The 26,272-nt window shown below is 45.1% G+C and overlaps 1 protein-coding gene across 1 annotated transcript in view; it reads right to left on the bottom strand.

Moving 5' to 3' along the window:
- Positions 1-26,272, bottom strand: part of MBOAT7 (membrane bound acylglycerophosphatidylinositol O-acyltransferase MBOAT7) — an 809,637-nt gene that overhangs the window by 490,733 nt on the left and 292,632 nt on the right. Inside the window, exon 3 of the mRNA XM_082273563.1 lies at positions 897-1,023. Within this exon, the coding sequence (XP_082129689.1) occupies positions 897-1,023 (127 nt within the window). The remainder of the gene's footprint in view (positions 1-896; positions 1,024-26,272) is intronic.

The following is a 26,272-nucleotide window of genomic DNA, read 5'->3' as shown; positions in this document are numbered from 1 at the left end:
AAAACCGGTCCCCTGGCCGGGACTAGAATTCAATCTTGTACCCGGAACAAATCTGCTTGCAAACCCAATTGTCCTGAATGAAGGAAGTCCAGGGTTCCTGGAAGAAGCACAGACATCCCCCCACCCCTGAACTGGGTGAGGGTGCCCCTTCATGCTGAAGAGGACTTGTCAGCAGCACAGGAATGACCGGCCTTAGGCTTTCCCCAATGCTTTTTAGCCCCTCCAGAAGCTCTAAAAAACAAAACCGGGGCGATGCCTGCAGCTGCATGCATCATAAAGATATAACCACTTGAAGTCTAGCAAAGTATCTGTATGTCGTTTGTCGGCAAGTGGTTTAATAGCAGACCCCCCTTAAATGCTTACGAGAGTCTATTCTCGATCCAGAACTGTGCCCATCTGCTGCAGCTCCTCTCTCCTAGTTCTGGTCTCAATGTAGGCTCTGACAGCAGGAGCCAATGACTCATACTGTCGTCACTCAAAACCAGTGAGGAGAGAGCGGGAGCAGGGTCATACTGTGCTGTGTATGTCTAGGGACACACATTGCCTGGCTCAGGAGCACACCTGCATGTGTGCCTCATAGAAAGCAGCTTGCAAAGGGGGCACTTGGAGAAGAGGTGAAGCATAAATCGCTGGCAGGAGACCCCAGAAGAGGTTTGGGGTTACTCTGTTCAATACAATAGGACAGAGCAGGTAAGTATAACATGTTTTTTATTTAAGGAAAAAAAAAAATAGTGTTTACAACTACTTTAATATATTGGCACTGTTCTTTTTTATTTCATAAGCTTTATCTCAGAGCACTCGCACGGTTCTTGACAGGACCATAACTGAAAGGTATGCATAAAGGCAGCATGTCTATGTGGACATGTGGAAATTCATGGTAAGCGGTAGTTACTCACCTTCAATGTTAACAGCAACTGCACTGCATTCGTGAATGAGGTGGGGGCAGGAAGGTTAAAATAGGTCACCGTGCGAAAAAAAAAAAGGTATGTGAAAGTCCAGCCAAGGGCCATGAAGTGGCAGGATCTAGAAGCAAAAATAGAAGAAACAAATAGTGAAATTGTAAGTGGGGCAATACTGCAGCAGCATTCATTTGGGTTTACGTAATAGTTTAAAATTTTGGGTTTGTGCATTTTTTAAAAATATTTAAAAGCATGGAGTAGAGATCTATTCTATAAATAGAGAAATAGGTGATAAAGCATTCCTATACATTATGGTAGGTAAAACCACTTTAACTACTCCTTACAAAGTTTTATTACAAATATAATCTGACAAGCATTAAAAATGCACCATATTATTATGGAACGGAGGAAGGCTGTAAACCCCTAACTTTGGTTAATTTTAGACAAGTTATGGCTTTAATGTCTCCCTAGTCAATGTCCACTATATTAAGCCTGGTACACAATTTTTTTTAATTTTTATTCAACCCAAGGGGCTGAGCTTAAGAAGCTCACGAGAAGCTCCTGTACTAACTATGCAAAGCAATCTCCCCACTGTGCTATTGTGTTCTCATATAGCGACTGCGCCCCACCCCCCTTTTTAGAACACACTGGTTAGCGCTCGCAAGCGCTGATCAGATGCCAATCAGCTGCTGGTTTTCCAGCATGCCCGTTAAACAGAAGCCAGACATTAGGCCGGCTTCTGATGGACAGGCAGTTGTATACACTGGCCTGAATGTCAGCCAGTTTGTGGAACTGGCCGATACTAGCTAAAATTCCTCCCGTATGTACCAGCCTTAACATTGGTATCCTATCTCTACTGCTATTGTGAAAAGATAGTTCTGCTTATGCAACCTGATAACAGATGGGAGTCTTCTTTCTGCTAATAAACTTTGTATATTGATATCGGTAAATGACAAAAAAACAAGTGAACAAAAAAAAAAAAAAAGAAGGGGGTTACCACGTCCTGTCACCAAAGTACAAAACATACAGTACAAAAAAATAGACCTTCACGGTGCCCCATGAATCAACACACCAATTTATATAAAAATGTATATATCTATTACAAAAATAATTTTCATTAAAAACTGACATACAATGCATTAACCACCTCAATACCAAACACTTTCACAACTTCCTGCCGAGGCCAATTTTAAGATTTCAGTGCTGCAATAGATCGAGCTTTCTTTTGGAGGCATTTAATCACCACTGGGTTTTTTTATTTTTTAAAGAAAAAAAATATCAAAAAAGTTGGAAAAAAAACTGCATTTTTGACTTACCGTAAAATACTTTTCTCTGAAGTTCTTTGACAGACACAGTTCCATATTCTTCTTAACCATTGAGTTAGGCTTCCCCCTACAGGAGTAGGACACTAGGTAGGAAAAATCTTTAGCATGCCTTTGGGGCAATCCCTGGGGGTATATACCTACTCACTCTGCTATAGGCATTCAGTTTTGTTGCAAGCAGTGTCAGAAGAAAATAACCCTAACCCAACTCAAATAGAGAGGTGGGTGCTGCGTCTCTCAATGAACTTCAGTGAAATTGATTTTACGGTAAGTCTAAAATCCAGTTCTCTCCATCGTTCATTGACCGATGCAGCTCCATATTCTTCTTATCCATTGGGATGTCCCAAAGCAGTACTAACATGAGGGGTGGGAAAACAACGCAGAAAGGAACGTAATTACCAAAGGCTAAACTTAGCCAACCAGGTAACATGGAGCTCAACCAGGAACCATTGGAGCTCACCTAGAAACAACATGCACCCTCAAGGAGACTAAATGCTCTCAAACAGCAGCATGCAGAACCTTGCTGCCAAAAGAAGCATCCGAGGATGCCAACACATCTACTTTGTAGAATTTTGTGAACGCGTGCACGGACGACCAAGTGGCCACCTTGCAAACTTGTATTACTGACGCCTGATGGCAAAAAGCCCAAGAAGCACTCAGCGCCCTAGTAGAATGTGTCTTCACAGGGAAAGGTGGAACCTGACCCTTAAATGAATAAGCCTGTACCACCATCTGCCTGATCCATCTGGATATGGTCGCAGCAGACGCAGCCAATCCCTTCCAAGGTCCTTCCGTAAGGACAAAAAGAGTCTGAGTTCCAGAAAGACTCAATAGCCGCCAGGTAAACCCTAATTGCCTGAACCACATCCAATGAATGCAAAGCAATTTCTTTAGGATGCTTGGACTTCGGACAAAGTGAAGGCAGCATAATGTTTTCATTCAAATAGATTTCAGGAGACCACCTTAGGAAGAAAAGACTGATTTGGTCGAAGTACCACTTTATCTCTGTGGACTACCAGATAGGGTAATTGGAAGGACAGCGCTGCCAATTGAGACATTCGGCGCACAGAGGTAATAGCCACCAAATAGGCTACCTTCTGTGACAGTGTAATCAGAGGAATCTCCCTAATGTTTTCAAAGGGTGGTTTCTGAAAAACTGACAGTACCAAGTTAGGATCCCACAGGGGACAGTATCGGAGGAGCCATATGGCGAACTCCCTGGATAAAGGTGCGAATCAAAGAATGCGTAGCTAAAGGACGTTGAAAAAAAACACCATCAGGGCCGACACCTGGCCCTTAATGGTACCCAAAGTCAACCGCTGCTCAACCCCTCTCTGGAGGAAGGCCAATATCCTAGCCACTGAGAGCGTGGATGCAACTTAATTGATTCATACGATGCGATATACATTTTTCATGTACGATAATAAATCTTCCTAGCCTTCAACAGTGTAGGAATCACAGAGTCAGAAAGACCCCTATTCTTCAATATCTGGCTTTCAACAGCCATGCCGTTAAAGCCAGCGACTGTAAAGCAGGATGGAAGATCCTTGAGACATCAGATCTCCCCTGAGAAATAGTCTCCAAGGAACATCGGCAACCAACCTTACCAGATCGGCATACCAAGACTGGCAAGGCCAGTCTGGAGCCACCAGAATGACTGGAATCTCTTCCACCTATATTCTGCGCAGAAGATTCGGCAGAAATTTTAGGGGGGAAAACGCATAGATCAGCTGATACTGACCCCAAGGAGCCACCAGTGTGTTAGTGGCGTCGGCCAGAGGATCCCGAGACCTGGCCACAAACCTCTTTACCTTCTTGTTGAGCCGAGAAGCTAACAGGTCCACATTGGGTGTCCCCCATCGGACACACAGCAGGTGAAACACCTCCGGATAAAGGGACCATTCCCCCTGATCCAACACCTGACAAAATCAGGTAATCCGCCTGCCAATTTTCCACTCTGGGTATATGCACGGCGGAGAGGGCTGGAGCAAAGTTTTGTGCCCATTTCAGGATCTCGGCCATCTCCCGTTCCGCCAGAACACTCTTGGTGCCCCCTTGATGATGGGCGTAAGACACTGTCGTGGCATTGTCTGATTAAATCCGACAATTTGTCCAGTAGCTCAAGCAAAGCTTTATCGCTCTATCGAGTTCCAAAATATTGATCGGTAGTCTGGACTCTTCCAGAGTCCAGGTCCCCTGAACACACATCTTTCCAAGCCCTCCACCCCAACCGGACAGGCTGGCATCCATGGTTACCACGGGGTTACCACGGTCCAATACAAGGGAAGAAAGCACTTGCCCTGACGCAGAGCCAAGTGATGGAGCCACCACAGTAGAGTACTTCTTGTTTTCACTCAGTTGATTTAGATTGTCCAAAGATTTTGGATCCTTGTTCCACTTGACAAGAATTTCTCTTTGCAGAGGTCCCGTGTGGAACTGAGCAAATAGAACCGCCTCGAAGGTAGACACCATAAGGCCTAGCACTCGCATGCAATTCCGCAGAGAGGACAGATTGCTGGATAACCGCACGTGAATTGCCCTCTGCAACCTATGCAGCTTTTCCAGAGTAAGAAACATCCTCACTGTGTCCAGAGTCAGTCCCTGATAATCCAATTTGGAAGATGGGACCAGAGCAGATTGATTTGAAATTGATGTTCCAACCAAATTCTTGCAGAATCCGTACAGTGATTGACAACTCACCCAACAGGACTGAATGTGAGTCTGCTCTTAAGAGGAGATCGTCCAGGTACCCCAGTACCGCAATCCCCCGCTGTCGCAGTAATGCCAATACTGCAGCCAAAACCTTGTTGAAGACTCTGGGAGCGGAGGCAAGACCAAAGGGTAAAGCCACAAATTAAATGATGCTCGCCTCCTACAGCGAAGCAAAGAAAACGCTGGTGTCCAGCGTAAATAGGGATGTGTAGATATGTGTCCTTGATATCTAGAGGCCAAAAAGTTACCTTGGTGTAGGGATGCCACCTACATGCGAATGGACTCCATTTGAAACTTCTGTACCCGCACAAAGCAGTTTAAAGCCTTAAAGGTCCAGTATTGGATGCACTTTGCCTTCTTTTCTGGGAACAGTGAACAGGTTTGAATAGAATCCCTGAAAGCGTTCCTGAGAGGGAACTGGCACAATCACCCCTTGCTAAAGCAGATCTTGTACCGCCTCTTGTAGATCCCTTAGCCGATCTGGAGATAGGTGTAGATTGGACGGAAAAAATCTGTCCAATGGTCGAGACCAGAATTCAATCTTGTAACCCGATCAGACCAGTTTGTGGACCCATTTGTCTTGAATCAAGGAGGTCCATGGTTCCGGAAAGAAACAAAGACGTCCCCCCACCCCAGTTCTGGGTGAGGGTGCCCCTTCATGCAGAAGGGGACTTGTCTGCAGATCTGGAGGGGACTGTGCTCGGCTTACCCCACAACGTCTTCTTGGAACCCCCAGATGATCCAAATGGCTTAGATTCCCTCTCCTGCATGCCAGAGGCACGAAAGGACCGCCTGTGTGCTGAAAAATAAGGGTGCCATCTGTGACGCAGAGACTTGTCCTTAGCAGACTGAGAAAGAAGAGTACTCTTTCCACCTGTAAGCTCTTTAATAAGTTCAAGTTGATTTGGTTTGAAGAACCAAATAGGCGATCCCCTGAAGGGGAGATCTGACAGGGCCTTTTTAGAAGCCTGGTCCGCAGACCAGCTTTTTAGCCACACCATGCGTCTCATGATCACCCCTACCGCTGAAATTCTGGCCGCAAGGGGTGCCGCATCTAAAGACACATCGCATATAAACAGTAAGGCTTGGACCATTTGGTCTGTTAGACCTGCATGGCCCGGGGGCAGCTGTTCTGCTTCCAAATCACTTTTTAGTAACTTTGCCCATTCCGTCATGGTCTGGGACACCAGAGTGATAGCAAAGACCGGTCTAAGTATTGAACCCGCCATCACATGTAAGTGGCAGGACAGAGTCTCAATCCTATCAACAGGGTCTTTAAAGACCGGAGACTCCTCCCCGGGGACCACTATAAATTTGTTCAGTCTGGAGACAGGATGGTCCACCTTCGGTGGACGGTCCATTTATTGACTACAACGTTCCGCAAAGGGGTAGCTCCTCTTAAAGCGCTTCGACACCACTAACATGTTTTGAAGGCACTCCCACTGTTCAGTGCCAATTTTGTCAAAAAGTTCCAGACAAGGGAAAACCTTGGCCGACTTCTGGGATTTGCATGTGCCATAGGACACCTGTGTCCCTGACGATGTAGAATCATCCACCATGTTTATAGTTTCCCACACTGACACTATAAGTGCCTCCACCAGCGTGTTTTCCTGCCCAGCTGCAGATGAGGATATTTCATCCTTGCCATCAGAGTGCGATGATGCAGATCCCTCAGGGTGCAAGCGTCCTTGGCGGCCATATCAACCTCAAAACCGGAGGATACAGATGAGGCAGGTGGGGGCAGTGGGCGCTTTTTACTAGTCCTCTTTTTAGGACCAAATTAACTTTTGACACCAAGGTTTCCAAAACGACCATTAAGGCAGACCAAGGTTGCGACCCGGAAGTCCCCGTAACACCAAGGATGGGATCAGTAGGTGAGACTTGCTCCTGGGACTGCATGTTATCCTGGGGACAGCGCAGTGTCAATTTAAGAATACTGCAGAAAACAGCCCCACACCGCTGCACCAGCGGTACTACAAGTCCCAGCACACTAAAGTGCAAAATAACAGAGTGGGAGGGTGACTTACAGTGACCACAATCGACTAGGAAATAAGAGCCGGCCTGAAATGTGCAGAAAAACGATCTTCACAGGAAGAGGAAGTACCCGTGTCAACACTAGAGTTAAAGCCCTGCCACTCACTGCTGTACATCATTCTCCGACTACGAGAAAACGGCTGCCCAATGTATTTCAATGGGGAGGCCACCACAAAATGGCTGTCCAAAGCATTTCAATGAGAAACTACAAAAAGATGGCTGCCAAGCCTAATACTGCTGATCCACTGGAAAATGGCAGCATCCACAACACGCCATGTGGTCTACAGGATCACTTGAGGGATCCAGCGATCATCAAGCATAGGGGGGCCCTGGCAGGGACACCCATCAGGATTAACCCCCCCTTAGCGGATCGCGCAATTAGCGGCATCGGCGCCCCCCCCCCCAAACGCCTGCTACAGCCCCTGCACCGTAACCGACAAAGGAAGGGACCCCTTGGATGGTCGATGAGGGATGTTCCCTACAGACCCCCCCCCACATACAAGGGGGGGCATGAGGGATGGGAGATACCCCAAGGGTCTAATCGTCCCAGAGAGGGGCCCACATCCACCCTGAGACCGCAAGAGATATGGGGGGGGGCACTACTCACCATACCAACGATATTCAGGTGGGCGCCATTCCTGACAGACCACCTGTCCACCCGGGGTGAGGTTATGTGCAGCCCAGCGAGGCGTTTCACTCATGGGCCAGTCCCCGTCCAGTGGGGTTATGTCGTGGCGAGGCCTAGCGCGGAGCTGCGACCTGCACACGCTCGCTGGCCAGACTGGGAGAGGACATAAGGATCTAGAATATCCAGTCCTGTTATTGGTAGTCCTCTCAGGAACATAACTAGCTAAAAAAAAATTTAGATACAAGGTTCCCTTTTAACCAGTGGCGGCTGGTGCTCAAAATTTTTTTTGGGGGGGGCGCAAAAAGGTGGGGAGAGGGGTTTGTTTAGGGTGGAGATGCAGGAACAGGGGTTTGTTTATGGTGGAGAGGCAGGGAAGGAGGGTTGTTTAGGGTGGAGAGGCAGGGAGGGGGGGGGGGGTTGTTTGGGTGGAGAGGCAGAGAGGGGGGTTTGTTTAGGGTGGAGAGGCAGGGAAGGGGGGTTGTTTAGGGTGGAGAGGCAGGGAGGGGGGGTTGTTTGGGTGGAGAGGCAGAGAGGGGGGTTTGTTTAGGGTGGAGAGGCAGGGAGGGGGGTTGTTTAGGGTGGAGAGGCAGGGAGGGGGGTTGTTTAGGGTGGAGAGGCAGAGAGGGGGGTTTGTTTAGGGTGGAGAGGCAGGGAAGGGGGGTTGTTTAGGGTGGAGAGGCAGAGAGGGGGGGTTGTTTAGGGTGGAGAGGCAGGGAAGAGGGGTTGTTTAGGGTGGAGAGGCAGGGAAGAGGGGTTGTTTAGGGTGGAGAGGCAGGGAGGGGGGGTTGTTTAGGGTGAAGAGGCAGGGAGGGGGGGTTGTTTAGGGTGGAGAGGCAGGGAGGGGGGTTTGTTTAGTGTGGAGAGGCAGGCAGGGGGGTTTGTTTAGGGTGGAGAGGCAGGCAGGGGGGTTTGTTTAGGGTGGAGAGGCAGGGAGAGGGGTTTGTTTAGGGTGGAGAGGCTGGGAAGGGGGGTTGTTTAGGGTGGAGAGGTAGGGAGAGGGGTTTGTTTAGGGTGGAGAGGCAGGGAGAGGGGTTTGTTTAGGGAGGGGGGTTGTTCGGGTGGAGAGGCAGAGAGGGGGGTTTGTTTAGGGTGGAGAGGCAGGGAAGGGGGGTTGTTTAGGGTGGAGAGGCAGGGAGGGGGGGTTGTTTAGGGTGGAGAGGCAGGGAGGGGGGTTGTTTAGGGTGGAGAGGCACAGAAGGGGGGTTGTTTTGGGTGGAGAGGCAGGGAGGGGGGGTTGTTTAGGGTGGAGAGGCAGGGAAGGGTGGTTGTTTAGGGTGGAGAGGCAGGGAAGGGGGGGGGGTTGTTTAGGGTGGAGAGGCAGAGAGGGGGGTTTGTTTAGGGTGGAGAGGCAGGGAAGGGGGTTGTTTAGGGTGGAGAGGCAGGGAAGGGGGGTTTGTTTAGGGTGTAGAGGCGGGAAGGGGGGCTTTGTCTGGACTGGAGGGAGGCGAGGAGGGATTTGTTTGGGGTGAAGAGGCAGGGAGGGGGAGGAATTTGGGGTTTGGGAACCCCAGAGCTGCCAATCACTTCCCAGCACCACAACACCCAGCAGCCCCCTCCCCCCTCCATGAAGCCCTGCAGCAGCTGAAAGTTGGGAATGTTAAGGTGGAGAGACAGGGATGGGGCTTTGTTTGGGATGAAGAGGTAGAGGTAAGGGAGGAATTTGGGAACTCCATAGCTGCCAATCACTGCCCAGCACCACAAGACCCAGCAGCCCCCCCCCCCCCCTCCATGAAGCTCTGCAGAAGCTGAAAGTTGGGAATGTTATCAGAGGTGGGGGGAGGGAGAGCCTGGATCATGGCAGAACACATTACTCACTGACACTAGAGCAGTCACTCGGCAGCCGCCTGCAGAAGAGCCCGAGGAGGGGAAGCATGTTGCTGGGAAGAGTAACCAAGAACTGAGCTAAGGGGGAGAGGCGGGGCCAGTGGGGGGGACAGTGTATGTGGACTGGAGACACTCAGACACTTAACCCTCACAGCTGCAGCATGACACCTATCATCATCATCATTGGGAGGAATGCTGCTGCTGGCTGGGAGAGGAGGAAGAGGTGTCCTGGTCAGACTCTGACACTAAGTTCCCCACCGGACTCCGCAGTCCCGCACACAGGAGAGAGAGGAGGCACTGAGGCAGCGCCTGCTTCAATTTCACTTACCTGCTCGTCTTGGGCTGGCTCTCACACGACCGGACCGACTGCTGCTGCTGCTCTCTGCTGCTAAAGAGTGACGGCCGGGACGGGACTCAGGAGTCGGAAGAGACGTCTCCACCGACCACTCGTGCCGCTGCTCCTCCTCGCTCTGCCGGGAAGGTGACAGGACGGTGAGTGACGTCAGCCGGGATGTCCTGTATGATTGGTCCAGGCTGAAGTCTGGACCAATCACAACCAGGACAGGACTACAGTGGGGAGTGTCGGGGCGCATTGCTCTGCGCCCCGATGACCCCCAGAAGAGCGCCAATCGGCACCTCTGCGAGCCGAAGGTGGGGTCAAAAACCCCACCCCCCCATATCCTAGGTATGGGTATGGGGGGTACCCCCCATACCCATGGCAATAGGTCTGGCGCCCCTAGTGGGCGAAAAATAGAATTTTTTTATATTATTTTTTTTCTTCTTTTCTTTGGGGGGGCGGCGCCCCTGCGCCCCCTATCAGTCGGCCGCCACTGCTTTTACCACAAAAAACATGTTAGAACCGAAATCCCAGAAGGGAACTAGGTCCTACTCCTGAACAAGGCAGAAAAAATCTGAATGCCTATAGCAAAGTGAGTGGGTGTATACCCCTAGGGACTGCCCCATAGGTGTGGTAAAGATTTTCCCTGCCTAGTGTCCTACTCCTGTAGGGGGCAGCATAACCCAATGGTTAAGAAGAATATGGAGTTGCGTCTGTCAATGAACGATAAAGAAACACATTTTTCTTAGCTTTGGTTATAAAATGTGCAAACAAATCTTCATAAATTAAGGCCAAAATGTATTCTGCCGCATTTCTTTGGTAAAAAAAAAACAAAAAACCAGTGTATATTATTTTGTCTGTATGAAAGTTAGAGTCGATAAATGCTTCATTTGAAAATTGATCAGTCCTGATGTACTTACTGCCTATCTTATTTCTTGAGGCCTTAGGACTTTAGGACCAGAGGATTTTCCTGCTCAATTTACGTCCTATTTTTCCCACAAACAGAGCTTTTTTTGGTGGTATTTGATCACCTCTGCGCTTTTTATTTTTTGCGATAAAAAAAAAAAAGAGCGGAAATCTTGCGAAAAAAAAATTGACATTTTCTACTTTTACAGTTAAAAAATATCCAATATATTCAATTTTTGTCATATATTTAGGCCAAAATGTATTTAGCTACAAGTCTTTGACAAAAAAATTCTCAATGAGCGTATTTTTAACCACCTTGACAGGAAGATTTTACCCCCTTCCTGACCAATCCATATTTTGCGATTCGGCACTGCGTTACTTTAACGGACAATTGCGCGGTCGTGCGACGCTGTGCCCAAATGAAATTTGCATCCTTTTTTTTCCCTCACAAACAGAGCTTTCTTTTGGTGGTATTTGATCACCTGTGCGATTTTTAATTTTTTTAAAAAAGAGCGACAATTTTGAAAAAAAAAAAAACAATATTTTTCACATTCTGATATAGAACATTCCCCCAAAAAAATGTACAAATCAAAATTTCATTTTAGGCCAATTTGTTTTCTGCTATATATTTTTTGTAAAAAAAAAAAAAAAAAAAATCGCAATAAGCGTATTTTGATTGGTTTGCGCAAAAGTTACTAACTACGGGAAAGATTTGTCATTTTTATTGTTTTTTTTTTTTACTAGTAATGGCGGCAATCTGCGGTTTTTTGCGGGACTGACATTGCGGCGGACAGATCAGACCCCTAACTGACATTGGGGGGACCAGTGACATTACTACAGTAATCAGTGCTAAAAATATGCACTGTTACAGTAATAATGACACTGGCAGGGAAGGGGTTAACACTGTTGGTGATCAAGGGGTTAAATGTGTGCCTCATGCTTACTGACGTGTGTGGGGGGAGGGGGTTCTGTGACAGATCGCAGGTTCAGCTATGCTGAATCAGGTGATCGGTCACAGAGAAGATCTGCCTGCTTTGTTTACACAAGCGGGCGGATTTTCTCACTCTTTCCCCGACAATCGGAGAAGAGAGACGGTGATCGCCGTCGCTCCTCCTCCGGCCCGACTCCCGCTGTGTCTAAACACAGCGGGAGCGAGCCTCCATGAAAATTAAAATGGCAGATCTAGAGGAACTCTCCAGCCGTAACAATGTCATGTTCAGGGGCATTGCTGAATCAGTGCCTGGAGCGGAATTCTGCTAATTTTTACAAAAAATGATTGCTGAACTCCTTCTGTCTGTGAAAACTCAAGAGCTTGTGATTGACAGAGCCCATAAGCTCACCAAGCCATCCTTTTTACCCGAAAGGGTACTCAGGGATGTAATAGCGAAAATACACTTTTCACGTGAAAGATCAGCTAATGCACTTTGCGAGACAATGCAACTCCCTGCCCGAACCATATGCGGGTATTTCGCTATACGCAGACCTTTCCCAAGCCACTGTTACTGCTTGGAAAATTCAGATGTAAATTTCCTACCAAACTGGAAATTGAAAGAAATAATAGAACCTTCTGGATCTCCACCCTCGAGGATGGCCTCAACCCTATGAGGAACTGGGGTTTACTTCCCCAGGAAGAAGAAGATATTGCGGATCAACCTCGCCTAGCTGGTGCATCAGGAACCTGAGCCCACATTCGGCCCTCTTGAGTCAGGTCTTCAACCCAGCCTTAGCTGATGTCCGCTCTCCGTGGTCTACCTGTAATAGGTATTTGTTGTATACCCTCTCCCCTACCTGAACGGTAAGATCCTGTCCAGTTGGACTTTGTTACCCCAAGTAATATGCGTGCAGGGTTATTCTGTACACTGAGGCTGTTTCGGCCCTTTGTTGTTTGGGCAATTGCCCTCATGTTACTGCAATTGGTTTCTTCAGTTCGCACGTTTATTTTTGGTACAATCCGAATATCTTCAGCACTCAACATACACGTAAGGAACTCTCTGCATATGCTGTTGCTCTACTGTAGCCATGGTATTCAAGATGCTATTACTTAATGCCAAGGGGCTGAATAGCCCGCATAAGAGGAGAGCTTTATGGAAGGACAATGTCCCCAAACAAGCAGACATACTATGCAGGAGACACATTTTACAGTGCAAAACCCGCCAAAATGCTCCCACAGATTTTTTTCCCCCACATTTTTCAGGCGAACTATATAAAAAAAAGGAGTGTGGAGTGATGATCGCCTTTAAGGACACCCTGTCCTTCAAACTCATGGACCTCATTGTGGACGAAGGAGGTAGATACATTATCATTGTGGCAGCTCTGAACAATGTCACCTACACGTTGGTAGCTCTTTACGCTCCAAATCTCACCAGCAAAGATTTCTTTGGAAAGTGAGCAATAGGATGAGGACAGTACAGAAAGGCTATGTTGTCCTCTATGGAGACTTGAACAATACAATAGACGCCTCAGTTGACTCATCCGCAGGTTCCCGCAAGAAGAAACCGGGACTTGGAACTTTTATCACATAGGAAGATTTTCATGATCCGTGGAGGTGTCTAAATCCAACAGGAAGGGACTTTACTTTTCTTTCGAACCCTCATTCTTCCTATTCTAGGATAGACTTTTTTTTGACTGATCAATATCTCTTGCAGAAGGTTATACAAGCTGAAATTTTAATATTTCTTGGTCTGACCATGCGCCGATTTCTCATGAAATCGTGGATGGCCACCCCAGATTTAAAGCCTCGTTGTGGAGGAACAATACATTTATTATGGCTGATCCGGCCTGCGCTGGAGAACTGGAAACTCATCTCAAGGAGTTATTTTCCTTCAACGTAGATGGATTAGATAATGTATTCAACTTGTGGTGTGCGCACAAGGCTTTCATTAGGGGGATACTGATGCAAATGCATTTTAGAGATAGGAAAAATCAGCTTGTTTCCTCTCTTCTGGCGGGAATTGCTTGACTGGAAAACTTACATAAGGCTTCCCAACAAAACTCCATCCTTACAAAGCTTAGGGAGGTGAGGTCTAACCTTAGGTTGGCCTTTCTGGCTGACCATGACAAATACATTAGGAAACTAAAATTATCCTTATACTCGCAAAGGAAAAAGGCAAGGAAATGGATGGCATGGCAATTGAAGCAATTGAAGCAGAGGCATAGTAAAACCAAAATCTCTAAATTGAAACATCACAGTACGGGTACCTCAGCTATTATCCCGCATGATGTAGCGCAAACCTTTTGCGATCATTATTCTTCCATATACAACTTAAAGAACGACCCCAATGTACATCAACCCTCCTTAGAGGCCATTAACTCCATTCTTAATAAATTAAGGCTTCCCCCACTGAACCCCCAAACCTTGGCGACCCTGAATAGACCTATAGACTGCCCGGAGGTAATCAAAGTTATCAAGGAACTACCTATTAATAAGTCCCCTGGTTCGGATGGCCTTTCCTCAGAATATTATAAAACATTCTCCACAATCCTTACCCCTTACTTAACAACATTATTTAACACTGCAATCTCCTCGGAACAATTTCCAAAAGAAATGTTGGAAGCTGTAATCATTAAACACCCGAAACCAGGTAAAGCACCTGACCAACCCCAAAACTTTAGGCCGATATCCTTGCTGAATTCAGATGTTAAGATATATGCTAAGGCAGGCCTCGACAAAACCCGGGCGCCAGGTCGCATTTGCGACTAGAATTAGCGACCTGGCGCCTGGGGTGGCCTGCAGAAGGTGTCCTGTCGTTTTTGCACGGACTTCCGCGCACGGAGTGCATGGACTTCCGGGCCGTCCGAAAATTGAGGCCCCGGCTTTTCGGCCTACTTGAGATGAGAGGCCTCCAATGGGGAACTGGCGCCCTCTTGTGGTGGCCGGGAGTAATGACTGTTGTAATTACTGTTTCCACTGCCTGTTTGTTCACAATGCCATCTCCCTGTCCAGTTAGTTACCTTTGACAGGGAGTGTGGTTATTATTAATTTAATTTATTTTTTAAATGTAAAAACTAAATAATATTTTTTTTTTTTTTAATTATTAAAAAAAATAAAAAAATATATATATATTTTTTTCCAACTATTATTATTAAAAAAAATAATAATAATATATATATATATATATATATATATATATATATAATATTATTATTATTTTTTTTTTTCCTCATCGCCATGCCACAGCCGAAGGCCCCTTTCACACGGGCTGTCTGATCAGGTCCGCCTGTCAGTTTTTCAGGCAGACCTGATCGGACCCTTCATTCTCCTCTATGGAGCAGTAATCTGCCGCCATCTGATCCTGTCCGCCAAAAGCAGATGGATGGTGGTTCTATTTTCTATCCATCCCGTGGATCGGATCAGATGGCATCGGATGGAAAGAGACAGACAGTCTGTTTTCATCCAATTGCGCTAGAGGAGAGTGGGGTTCTAGTCGTATTTATGTGTAAATTTAGTATCCGTTTTATTAAATAAAGCTTGGTTGTTAGTTTAAAAAAAAAAAAAAAAACTGGCTCCTAACTTTTTTGGCTGGCTCCTAGATTTCAGGAAAATTTGTCAAGCCCTGTGCTAAGGTCTTAGCAAGCAGACTCCTAGAAGTCACTCTGGCACTTGTAGGTCCAGAGCTAGTTGGGTTTGTGAAGGGCAGACAAGCGCCGGATGGCACAAGAAGAATGATTAATCGAATTCATTATGCAGAGACTCGTCGGCATTCCACAGAGTCCACTGGACCTATTTGGATAAGGCTCTACACAAATTTGGACTTAAGGGTCCCATCCCCTCAGCTATAAGGACACTGTATAGGAATCCATTGGCAAGAGTTTTTGCGTCCGGTTCACTATCTAAATCCTTTAACCGAATTTACAGCATTGAGGACGGGATCAGTAGTTCGTTATCAGTTTTTGCAGATGACACAAAATTGGCCAGGGCAATAACTGCACAGCATGAAGCAGATATCCTACAGAATGACCTGGACAAAATTACGGAGTGGGCAACGACATGGCAAATGAGGTTTAACGTGGAGAAGTGTAAGGTTTTGCACTTGGGGACTAAAAACATAAAAACACAATACACGTTAGGAGGGGAACCCTTGGGGGAATCAAAAATGGAGAAAGATCTGGGAGTCTTGGTTGATGATAGATTAGGCAACAGCATGCAATGTCAAGCGGCAGCTTCCAAAGCCAACAGAATATTAGCATGCATAAAGAAAGGGATGTATTCCAGAGATAAGACTATAATCCTTCCACTTTATAAAACTCTGGTCCGACCGCATCTGGAGTATTCTGTCCAGTTCTGGTCGCCAGTCCTCAGGAGGGATGTGTTGGAGCTGGAGAGTGTCCAGAGAAGGGCAACTAAACTGATTAGGGGGTTGGAGGACCTTAACTATGAAGAGCGGCTGCAATCGCTCGATTTATTTTCCCTGGAGAAGAGACGTCTGAGAGGGGACATGATAGCAATTTATAAATATCTTAATGGGGATCTCAGCTTAGAAAAAAAGCTGTTCATTCGAAGGAATTGCATGAGGACTCGAGGACATACAATGCGATTAGAGGAGAAGTGTTTTAACCTCAGGCAACGAGGAGGGTTCTTTACTGTTAGGGCTACAAGATTGTGGAATTGTCTACCACAAGGTGGTTTCTGCGGGTAGTATGGAGACTTTCAAAAGACTCTTAGACTTACATCTCAAGGATCAGGACATTAAGGGCTATGTTAGATGATTACAGCCACACACACCTACACAGGTTGAACTGGATGGACTATTGTCTTTATTCAACCTCACCTACTATGTAACTATGTAACCAATGGCACCGGTCAGGGTTGCCCACTATCCCCAATTATCTTCTCCCTGGCCATCAAACCTCTACCCAAAGCTATCAGAGCAGAGCCGCTCATTAAGGGGATGACAATGGGTAACCAAGACCACAAGATAGGGCTTTTTGCCGATGACATTATCCTCTCACTCTCTGATCCAAACAACTTCCTTACTCACTTACAAAGATTAGTGGAAAATATTGGCCAGGTATCCTATTATAAAAAAAATATCAACAAATGCCAAGCAATGCCATCGAATGTAATTTCCCTCCTCTGCTCCAAACCATTGAAGAGAATATTAGGCAAATAAACAAAGCACATCTATCTTGGATAGGAAGGATAGCCACATTTAAGATGCAGATTCTCCCAAAAATACTTTATGCTTTTAGAAGTCTCCCGATACCTTTGCCCCCGACCTTCTTCAATAAATACAATAAACTACTTAGGAACCTGATTTGGTCCCACAAAAGGCCAAGGGTTGCATTTAAAATTCTTACAAATGATAGACACGGGGTAGGTGCAGGCTTACCTGACCTACTAAACTATCACAGAGCCACTCTCCTTGACCCGGTGAAATTTTGGATACAGGCACCAGGAGATAAACTATGGGTGGCCATGGAAGGCCCCTCTTGAAGCATAAGGAACTGGGGGCGCTACTGGCTGCCTCCTACTTGTCCCATAATCTACACCAAACTGCACACCCAATAATCAAAGCCACTCTGGAAGCGTGACGAACAATTCTTAATGTACAAAGTCAGGGACTGGAATTAAGTAACTAAGATATTCCACTAGGGGCATATGAATGGCTGATCCCCTTCTTTTCGGAAATAGAATTACTCCGATTCTCCACTTTCATGTTGTCAATAAATGTGCACATTACATATCCATTCCTACCAAGGCATGGAAGTTTCTTTGGGGGCGAATTAAACCGAAAATGTGGGGCATCTCATTCTTTTATACCTTGCTAATGAGCGTGCAAGTGTAACGCTCATGCGTTTTTTGTTAGTGAATGGATTTGCAGAAATTATTACACTCAGTAGTCATGTAGAGAATGTGTTGAACAACATATCCAACTCTCAGGACTTCATCACTGTGTACAGCCTGTTATGCAAATATACATACACTCAATATGATGTTCCTGGAGTGATAGAATGTATATGATAGAATAGAGGTGAGAGACAGGCAATAGAATGGTGAGCACTTAGTAGTAGTATTCAGGAGAGTGGTAGGTGATGATAGTATGCAGATAGGTTTTAGCAATCATGTATAGTAACAGGTGGTAGGGGACAGCAGATGAAGTATGCAAGAGAGAGTAACCTAGTGCAATGATAGGTGATGGTAGTCCCAAGAGCTAGCAATCTATGCAGATGATAGAAATAGCTTAGATAGTAATAGTCCCTTTAGTATGCAGTAGTAGATAGTGAAAGTTAGGTTGAGGAAGGAACCCCCTGCGGGGTACTTCTCACTAGATGGGTTAGTAGTAGCAAGGTCCAAGAGTAATGGAGTAATCCGGTAGCGAGATACTGGATCGGTAGCGAGGTTCCGGTCTTGTTCAGGCAAGGGGAATAGCTTGAAGCTCCGGCAGCATTGGACAAGACAAGGCAACATGCGGTTTGAACGAGCAATGAGTGAGAGAAAGCCGGCGATTGAAATAGCCGCTCATATCGGCGCCCGGCGATGACGTCATTGCCCTTAGGTGTATGCGTTCCATTTGGATAGCAAGATGGGACGCAATATTTAAGAGAGAAATGTGGAAATAAGGGTACCAGAGGTACCAGAACATTACAGTACCCCCCCTTAAGGCCGGCTCCGGAAGGCCTCTAGAACTGTTTTTTCCGGGTATTTCGAGTGGAAATTGCGAATCAGTCTAGGGGCATGTATATCGGAGGTATCCAGCCAGGTGTCGTCTTGGGGCCCATAGTTCTTCCATCATACTAGATATTGGAGTCTTCTTCTATGGATACGAGAATCCAGAATCTCCTTTATATCAAATTCTTCTCCGCCTTCAACTTGTACAGGAGGTGGAGGTGAGATGGTAGGCCTTAATCCTTGGTTAGGAACATGGGGCTTTAGTAGAGACACATGGAAGATGGGATGTATCTTGAGGTCTGTTGGTAATGTAAGTTGTACTGCAGCTTTTCCAATAAGCTTCTTTATAGGGAAAGGTCCCAGGAATAAAGGTCCAAGTTTTTTACTAGGGATCTTTAATCTCAAAATTTTTTGTAGAAAGCCAAACAAGATCCCCAATGGCATATTGGGGAGAGGGTTTTCTACGAAGGTCGTAGTACCTCTTTTGTTGGCTATGGGCATGTGAGATGGTGGTGTTGAGTAAACCCAGGGAATCCTTTATTTGGGTAAGATAATCAGAGGCCACTGGATTACTTGATGGCAAGATACGTGGTGGAAGAAGTGTGGGATGAAACCCATAGTTTAAGTAGAATGGACTTTGTTTAGTAGTGCTGTGGGTCGCCTTGTTATAGGCGAATTCCGCCAGCGGGAGGAGGTCCACCCAATCGTCCTGTAGATATGAAGTATAGCAACGTAGATATTGCTCAATGCACTGGTTGACTCTTTCTGTCTGTCCGTTGGTCTGAGGGTGGTAAGGAGAAGTAAGTTTTCGCTCTATTCGTAGAATCTGACATAGAGCTTGCCAAAACTTTGAGATAAACTGTGAACCACGGTCAGACAGAAGTGTTTTTGGAATACCATGTAACTTAAAAACATATTTCACAAGTAATTCCGCTGTTTGCTTGGATGAAGGTAGTCTTCGGATAGGAATGAAATGTGCCATCTTGGTCAGATGGTCCACTGACACTAAAATGGTGTTGAATCCTTTGGAAGGTGGTAGTTCTACTATAAAGTTTAAGGACACCACTTCCCATGGAACCTGGGGTATTGGTAAACTACAAAGTAGACCCGATGGTTTTGTAGTGTCAATTTTGGACCTTGCACAGATGTCACAAGATGAAATGAACTTTTGTACGGTCGTCTTCATGTCAGGCCACCAAAATTGCCTAGTAAGTAAATTGAATGTTTTAGTCATACCCATATGTCCTGCCATAGGTACATCATGCGACAATTCCAAGATCTTGATTCGCATAGTAGGGGGTATGTATAGTTTATCGTTGTAATAGAGGAAGCCTTCTGCATCAGCATTTAGTTGTGGTGGAGGTGAATCCAGTCCTATGCTGTGCAAAATCTCTTCCTTCAGGGAACGGACAACACCGACAATACGTTCATAGGGTATTATAGGAACTGAGGGAACCTCGGCGTAGCTATCTTCGGTTAATCGTGAAAGCGCATCCGCTTTTTTATTTTTGTCTGCAGGTGTATAGAAAATTAAATCTCAAAAAGAATAATGACCATCGTACCTGCCGGTGGGAAAGAGTTCTATTAGTCTGAAGGTATTGAAGGTTTTTGTGATCTGTGTATATAAGGATTGGCAATCGAGTACCCTCAAGTAGGTGTCGCCAATTCTCTAATGCCAGTTTTATGGCTAGTAACTCTTTTTCACCCAATGGGTAATTCACCTCGGGGCTGCTTAGTGACTTTGAGAAGAAAGCAACTGGGTGAAGTGGTGAAGTGTTTGTTGGTCGTTGTGAGAGAACTGCTCCTACTGCCATATTTGACGCATCTACCTCCAAAATATATTGAAGGGATGGGTCTGGATGGCGTAGTATGGGAGGAGAAGTAAAGCTTGATTTCAACAAGCAGAAAGCTCCATTTGCTTCTTCTGACCATTTGAATTGTTTTTTTGTACTTGTGAGTTGTGTGAGAGGTCTCACAATAGCAAAGAAGTTCTTGATGATGATAGTAGTTAGAGAATCCGAGGAATCTTTGTAATGCTTTGCGAGTTGTTGGCACAGGCCAATCTAGAATACAGGATATTTTGCTCATGTCCATTTTGATTCCATTTTTGGATATAATGTATCCTAGGAATAGTACTTCCTCTTTATGAAATAAACATTTTTTTGATTTAACATATAAATTATGTGCAAGTAGTCTTGACAACACGAGTCTTACATGTTTTATGTGTTCAGATAAGGAATGAGAATAAATAAGTATATCGTCCACATATACTACAACACAAACATCAAGCAAGTCTCTGAATATGTCATTTATAAATCGTTGGAAGGCTGCGGGAGCATTACACAACCCAAATGGCATCACGAGGTACTCAAACAGTCCGTATCTGGTTCTGAATGCTGTCTTCCATTCATCCCAGTCACGGATTCGAATTAAGTTGTATGCCCCTTTTAGGTCCAATTTTGAAAAGTAGGAAGCTCCGCGCACCTGTTCAATAAGTTCAGGAATAAGAGGTAAAGGATAACGATCCTTTATTGTAATGGTATTTAATTGTCTGAAATCAATAATAGGCCTGAGACTTGAATCTTTATTGCGGACAAAGAAGAGTCCTGCAGCAGTGGAGGAAGTAGAAGGTCTGATGAATCCTTTCGCCAAATTTTCATCCAAGTATTCCTTGAGATGAGAGAGTTCATCCTGTGAAAGAGGATAAACGTGACCGAAAGGCAATTTGCTATTAGGGAGTAGATCGATACAACAATCATAGTCCCTATGGGGAGGCAACACTTGAGCGTTTTTCTCAAGGAAGACTTCCGACAAATCCTGATAACATATTGGTATAATCTCATCCGACACCACAGACAGGATCCTTCCATGTGATGAGAGATTACACGTGGTTTCGCAGTAGTGAGAAGAGAAGGTTAGAGTTCTTGTTTTCCAATCGATGATTGGTTGATGTATGTGTAACCAGGGAAGTCCCAAAATAATGGGAAAATGTGGTGAGGTCAGTACATCAAAAGTGGTGGTCTCCACATGAGACCCGTCAGCAGTGACAAGGAGTGCCTGTGTCTGATTAGTGATGGGACCAGAGGATAACGGAATACCGTTAATGAAACTAACAGAGAGAGGTTTAAGTTTTGAAATAATAGGTATTTTATTTAAGGTAACAAAACAAGTATCAATGTAGTTCCCACAAGATCCTGTGTCGACCATAGCCTTGGTGGTGATCCTAGTTTGGTCCCACTGTAATGTCAAATGAATAAAAAGATAAGGATTAGAAAATGAAGTTGTTAGTCCCCCTAGCAAGACATTTGAACACTCACCCTCTTTTTTGCGGACAAGGGGACAGCCGTTTATCAAATGATCCGGGGATGCGCAGTACATGCAGAGATGTTCGGTTTTCCTCCTGGCACGTTCGGAAAAGGTCAAAGGTGGGCGTATCATTCCTACCTCCATAGGAGTAGGGTCAACAGGCGACATCCGAGAAGGACTGGACAATGGCAATCCCATCTTCTCAGCCTTTCTTTCTCGCAGTCGTCTGTCAATATTGATACTGGTCTGTATCAGGCCATCCAAGGTGTCAGGTAAATCCGCTCGGGCGAGCTCGTCTTTAACGGCTTCTGATAGGCCGAGTCTGAACTGCGTTCGCAAGGATGTGTCATTCCACCCTGAATCAAGGGACCATCTTTTGAAATCTGCCACGAAGTCCTCAACAGGTCTCCTTCCTTGTTTTAAAGCCCTCAATTGGGTATCAGCAGTACTCTGCCTATTGGGGTCTTCATATAAACTAGCGAGTTGCGCTAGGAATAAAGGATAGGAGTTAAGAAGTGGGTCATCTTTCTCAAAGAGAGAGTCTGCCCAGGCCCGGGGATCACCCGTCAGATAGGAAATAGTGGTACAGACTTTGATTTGGTCAGTGGGGTAGGTATGAGGTTTCAACAAGAATAGCAATCGACATGCGTTTTTAAATTCACGAAATTTACTCCGATCACCAGTAAACACTAGAGGAGGGTTTATCTTAGGCTCACGGGGCTGAGCAGCAGAGAGCTGCGCAAGACGGCCAACCTGCTGTCTTAAAGCCTGATTTTCGTTTTTTACCTCTGTAAGAGCAAGTATCAATGCATCTACTTGTTGTTTTAATTGCATTACTTGAGTGGGTAATTCTGCTGAATCCATGTTTTTTCTGGCTCGTTCAATCTGTAACGCTCATGCATTTTTTGTTAGTTAATGGATTTGCAGCTGCAGAATTATTACACTCAGTAGTCATGTAGAGAATGTGTTGAACAACATATCCAACTCTCAGGACTTCATCACTGTGTACAGCCTGTTATGCAAATATACATACACTCAATATGATGTTCCTGGAGTGATAGAATGTATATGATAGAATAGAGGTGAGAGACAGGCAATAGAATGGTGAGCACTTAGTAGTAGTAGTATTCAGGAGAGTGGTAGGTGATGATAGTATGCAGATAGGTTTTAGCAATCATGTATAGTAACAGGTGGTAGGGGACAGCAGATGAAGTATGCAAGAGAGAGTAACCTAGTGCAATGATAGATGATGGTAGTCCCAAGAGCTAGCAATCTATGCAGATGATAGAAATAGCTTAGATAGTAAAAGTCCCTTTAGTATGCAGTAGTAGATAGTGAAAGTTAGGTTGAGGAATGAATCCCCTGCGGGTACTTATCACTAGATGGGTTAGTAGTAGCAAGGTCCAAGAGTAATGGAGTAATCCGGTAGCGAGATACTGGATCGGTAGCGAGGTTCCGGTCTTGTTCAGGCAAGGGGAATAGCTTGAAGCTCCGGCAGCATTGGACAAGACAAGGCAACATGCGGTTTGAACGAGCAATGAGTGAGAGAAAGCCGGCGATTGAAATAGCTGCTCATAGCGGCGCCCGGCGATGAGGTCATTGCCCTTAAAGGTGTATGCGTTCCATTTGGATAGCAAGATGGGACGCAATATTTAAGAGAGAAATGTGGAAATAAGGGTACCAGAGGTACCAGAACATTACAGCAAGCAGATATGAGTTGCCCTAATAAAGTTAAATGGGAAAAGGAACTTAAGAGAAACCTTCACTGAAGCGCAATGGTAGAAGGCCATACTAAGTAGCTTTAAATTCACTAAATGCATTGACCATTGGGAACAACTTTTAAAGATATACCATAGGTGTTTGACGCCCTACAGACTCTAAAAACTACCCTAACTCCAGCAATCTTTGTTGGAGACATTGTAAACATATAGAGAATCTATACCATGTTCTGTGGGATTGTGTAGTAGTTCAACCATTTTGGAAGACAGTTGAGAATCTAAATCAGGGAAATTATGGGCACCTGTACCTCTATCTCTCCTGCTTTAGCCCTCCTGAATTTGGGTATTGACACGGATTCCCAGCAAGTACAAAACAGTGGTACTACATATTCTATTGCAGCTAGACTCACCATCACCTACCACTGGAAATCGGCTGTGCCTCCTAAATTAGAGGAACTAATAACAGGAGTCAACAAACAGTGTCAGTATGAAAAATTACTAGCCATTAAGGACAGTAAAGTATCTACCTTTAGAACAGCATGGTCACATTGGTTAATCCACCCTAGAGCCTCCACCAGCCTCCTAATTTAAAAGATTGATCTACATTACCACCAGAGAGTACCTTATTATCAGTAGTGAATTATAATGATACATGTTATGTATTCATTTATACTCACTCCTAGGAACCAGGAGCTTCATTAGGTTTTGAGCGTATCAGAGGTTCCCGCCCCACCCGGACACATTTTGAACCCATTGGGTTGTCCGTGAGGGGTGGCAAGGGACTTGTTAGGCTACAAGGCTAAGTAGCTCCAAAATATGGGCTAATATACTACATACTTATTTAGATTTGGAAGCCATCTACATAGGCAACCTTAACTAAGGTAAGCTATTACACTATTTGACTGTACCATTGCATTGTATGCACTAATGTTCACTTTCTGTTTTGTATTTGGAAAACTTTCAATAAAAATATTAAAACAAAAGAAGGCTGACAATTTTGAAAAAAACAAAAAACACTGGATTTTTGTCTTACCGTAAAAAAAAATTGGATTTTTGTCTTACGGTAAAATTATTTTCTCTGATGTTTGTCGACAGACACAGCTCCATATCTTCTTTGACCCTTGGGTTATGCTGCTCTTCCTAGGAGCAGTACACTAGGCTGAAAAGAGTTAAAATAGTTTGGCTACACCCATAGGGCAGTCCCAGTGGGTATACTCCCACTTCCTGCTATAGCTTATAAGTTCTGTAACAAGCAGTGTCAGAAGAACAAAACCCCCAACCTATTAGAGGGGTGAGTGCTGTGTCTGTCAATTAACATCTGAAAAAATGATTTTACAGTAAGAAAAAAATCAGTTTTCTGCTCCATATCTTCTTTGACCCTTGGGATGTCCCAAAGCAGTGTTAACATGAGGGGTGGGAAGAACACAGCAATAAACATACTTCCCAAAGGCTAAACGTAGCCAATCAGGAAAAACAGGAGCTTAACCAGGAACAACTGGAGCTCACCTGACAAAAAAGTATACCCTCAAAGAAGACTAATCATCTCCAACAATGGCCTGCAAACCCTTGCGGCCACAGGAGGCCTCCACAGAAGCCAACATATCCACCTTATAAAATTTTGTAAAAGTGTGCATGGACAACCAGGTGGCCGCCTTGCAAACCTGCCCCACTGACGCCGGATGACGGAAGGCCTAGGAGGCACTAAGCGCCCATGTAGAATGCATCTTAAAGCGGTAGTATCCCGCTTTTTGACACTTTTACCTACAAGTAAGCCTACAATAAGGCTTACCTGTATAATTAATATCTCCTAAACCGGCACGGTTTAGGAGATATTTGCAGTGCATGCAGCCGCTCACGCGAGCGGCGCATGCGCTCTGAAGGTCCGGGGGGACCTTCAGTTTTCCTAGCCGGCAGCTTGCCGGAAGTGACGTCATCGCGGCTCCGGGCAATCACAGCGCCGGAGCCGCCGAACCCGGAAGAGATGCCGAGGGATCATGGCGGCGCCCGCAGCGATGTCCGGGGGTCCGTGTCGGGGCTTCGTTCTAAGGTAATACATAATGAGCTAGTATGCGATGTATACTAGCTCATTATGGCTTTTTCTTGCAAGTTTTTTTTTTTTCGGGTTTACAACCGCTTTAACAGGGAAAGGAGGATTCTGACCCTTAATGGAATAGGCCTGCCACACCACCTGCCTAATCCATCTGGAAATGGACGCAGCAGATGCGGCCAGCCCCTTACAGAGTCCAATCATAAGCAAAAATAGGGAATCAGATTTTCGGAAACCAGAGATGGCTTTAAGAAGGAATGACTGGCAGGGCCGAAGCACCACTTTATCTCTGTGAACCACAAAATAAGGTGAACGACAAGAAAAGCTGCCAGCTCTGACACCCTACGTACAGAAGAAAAAGCCACCAAGAAGGCTACCTTCTTTGACAACAAATGTTGGGGTGTACCTGCGCTTAGGAATTCAATTTTATGGTTATCAAATCTGTGCTCAGTGAGTTTGCAGAATGCTGCTGCTAAGGACAAAAATTCCTTACTCAATGTACATAAATAAATATATCAGCGCTGCTCTCTATATAAAATGAATCATGCTCATTAGAAAAAGTGTTATCAGTGTAAATTATGTGACTGTGTGATAGCTAATGCTATTATTACCAAACACAAACTTGCTCATATATAGTATAAGGTTCTCTTCAATGTAAATATATATTGCACACAATAGCTATATAAAATGCCAATTGCAATAAATTCCTCAATAAATACCATATATGATGACGTGCTCTTCAATATAAAATATTCACTTATTAAAAAAATATAGGGGGGCAGGTGCAATTAAATAAATACAAAGTACCAGGTGCCAAAATGTATAATAATGTCTAGTACTGGTACAATATGCTGTACTAAAAATTATGACAGTATTGTGATAAGTGACAAATCAGTATATTTATATATATATATATATATATACATACAC

The sequence above is a fragment of the Pelophylax lessonae genome (assembly GCF_965119305.1).
Source record: "Pelophylax lessonae genome assembly, chromosome: 12".
NCBI classification, from domain to species: Eukaryota; Metazoa; Chordata; class Amphibia; order Anura; family Ranidae; genus Pelophylax; species Pelophylax lessonae.
Note: the sequence above shows the minus strand (reverse complement) of the source record. Positions and strands in the feature narration are given on the sequence as shown.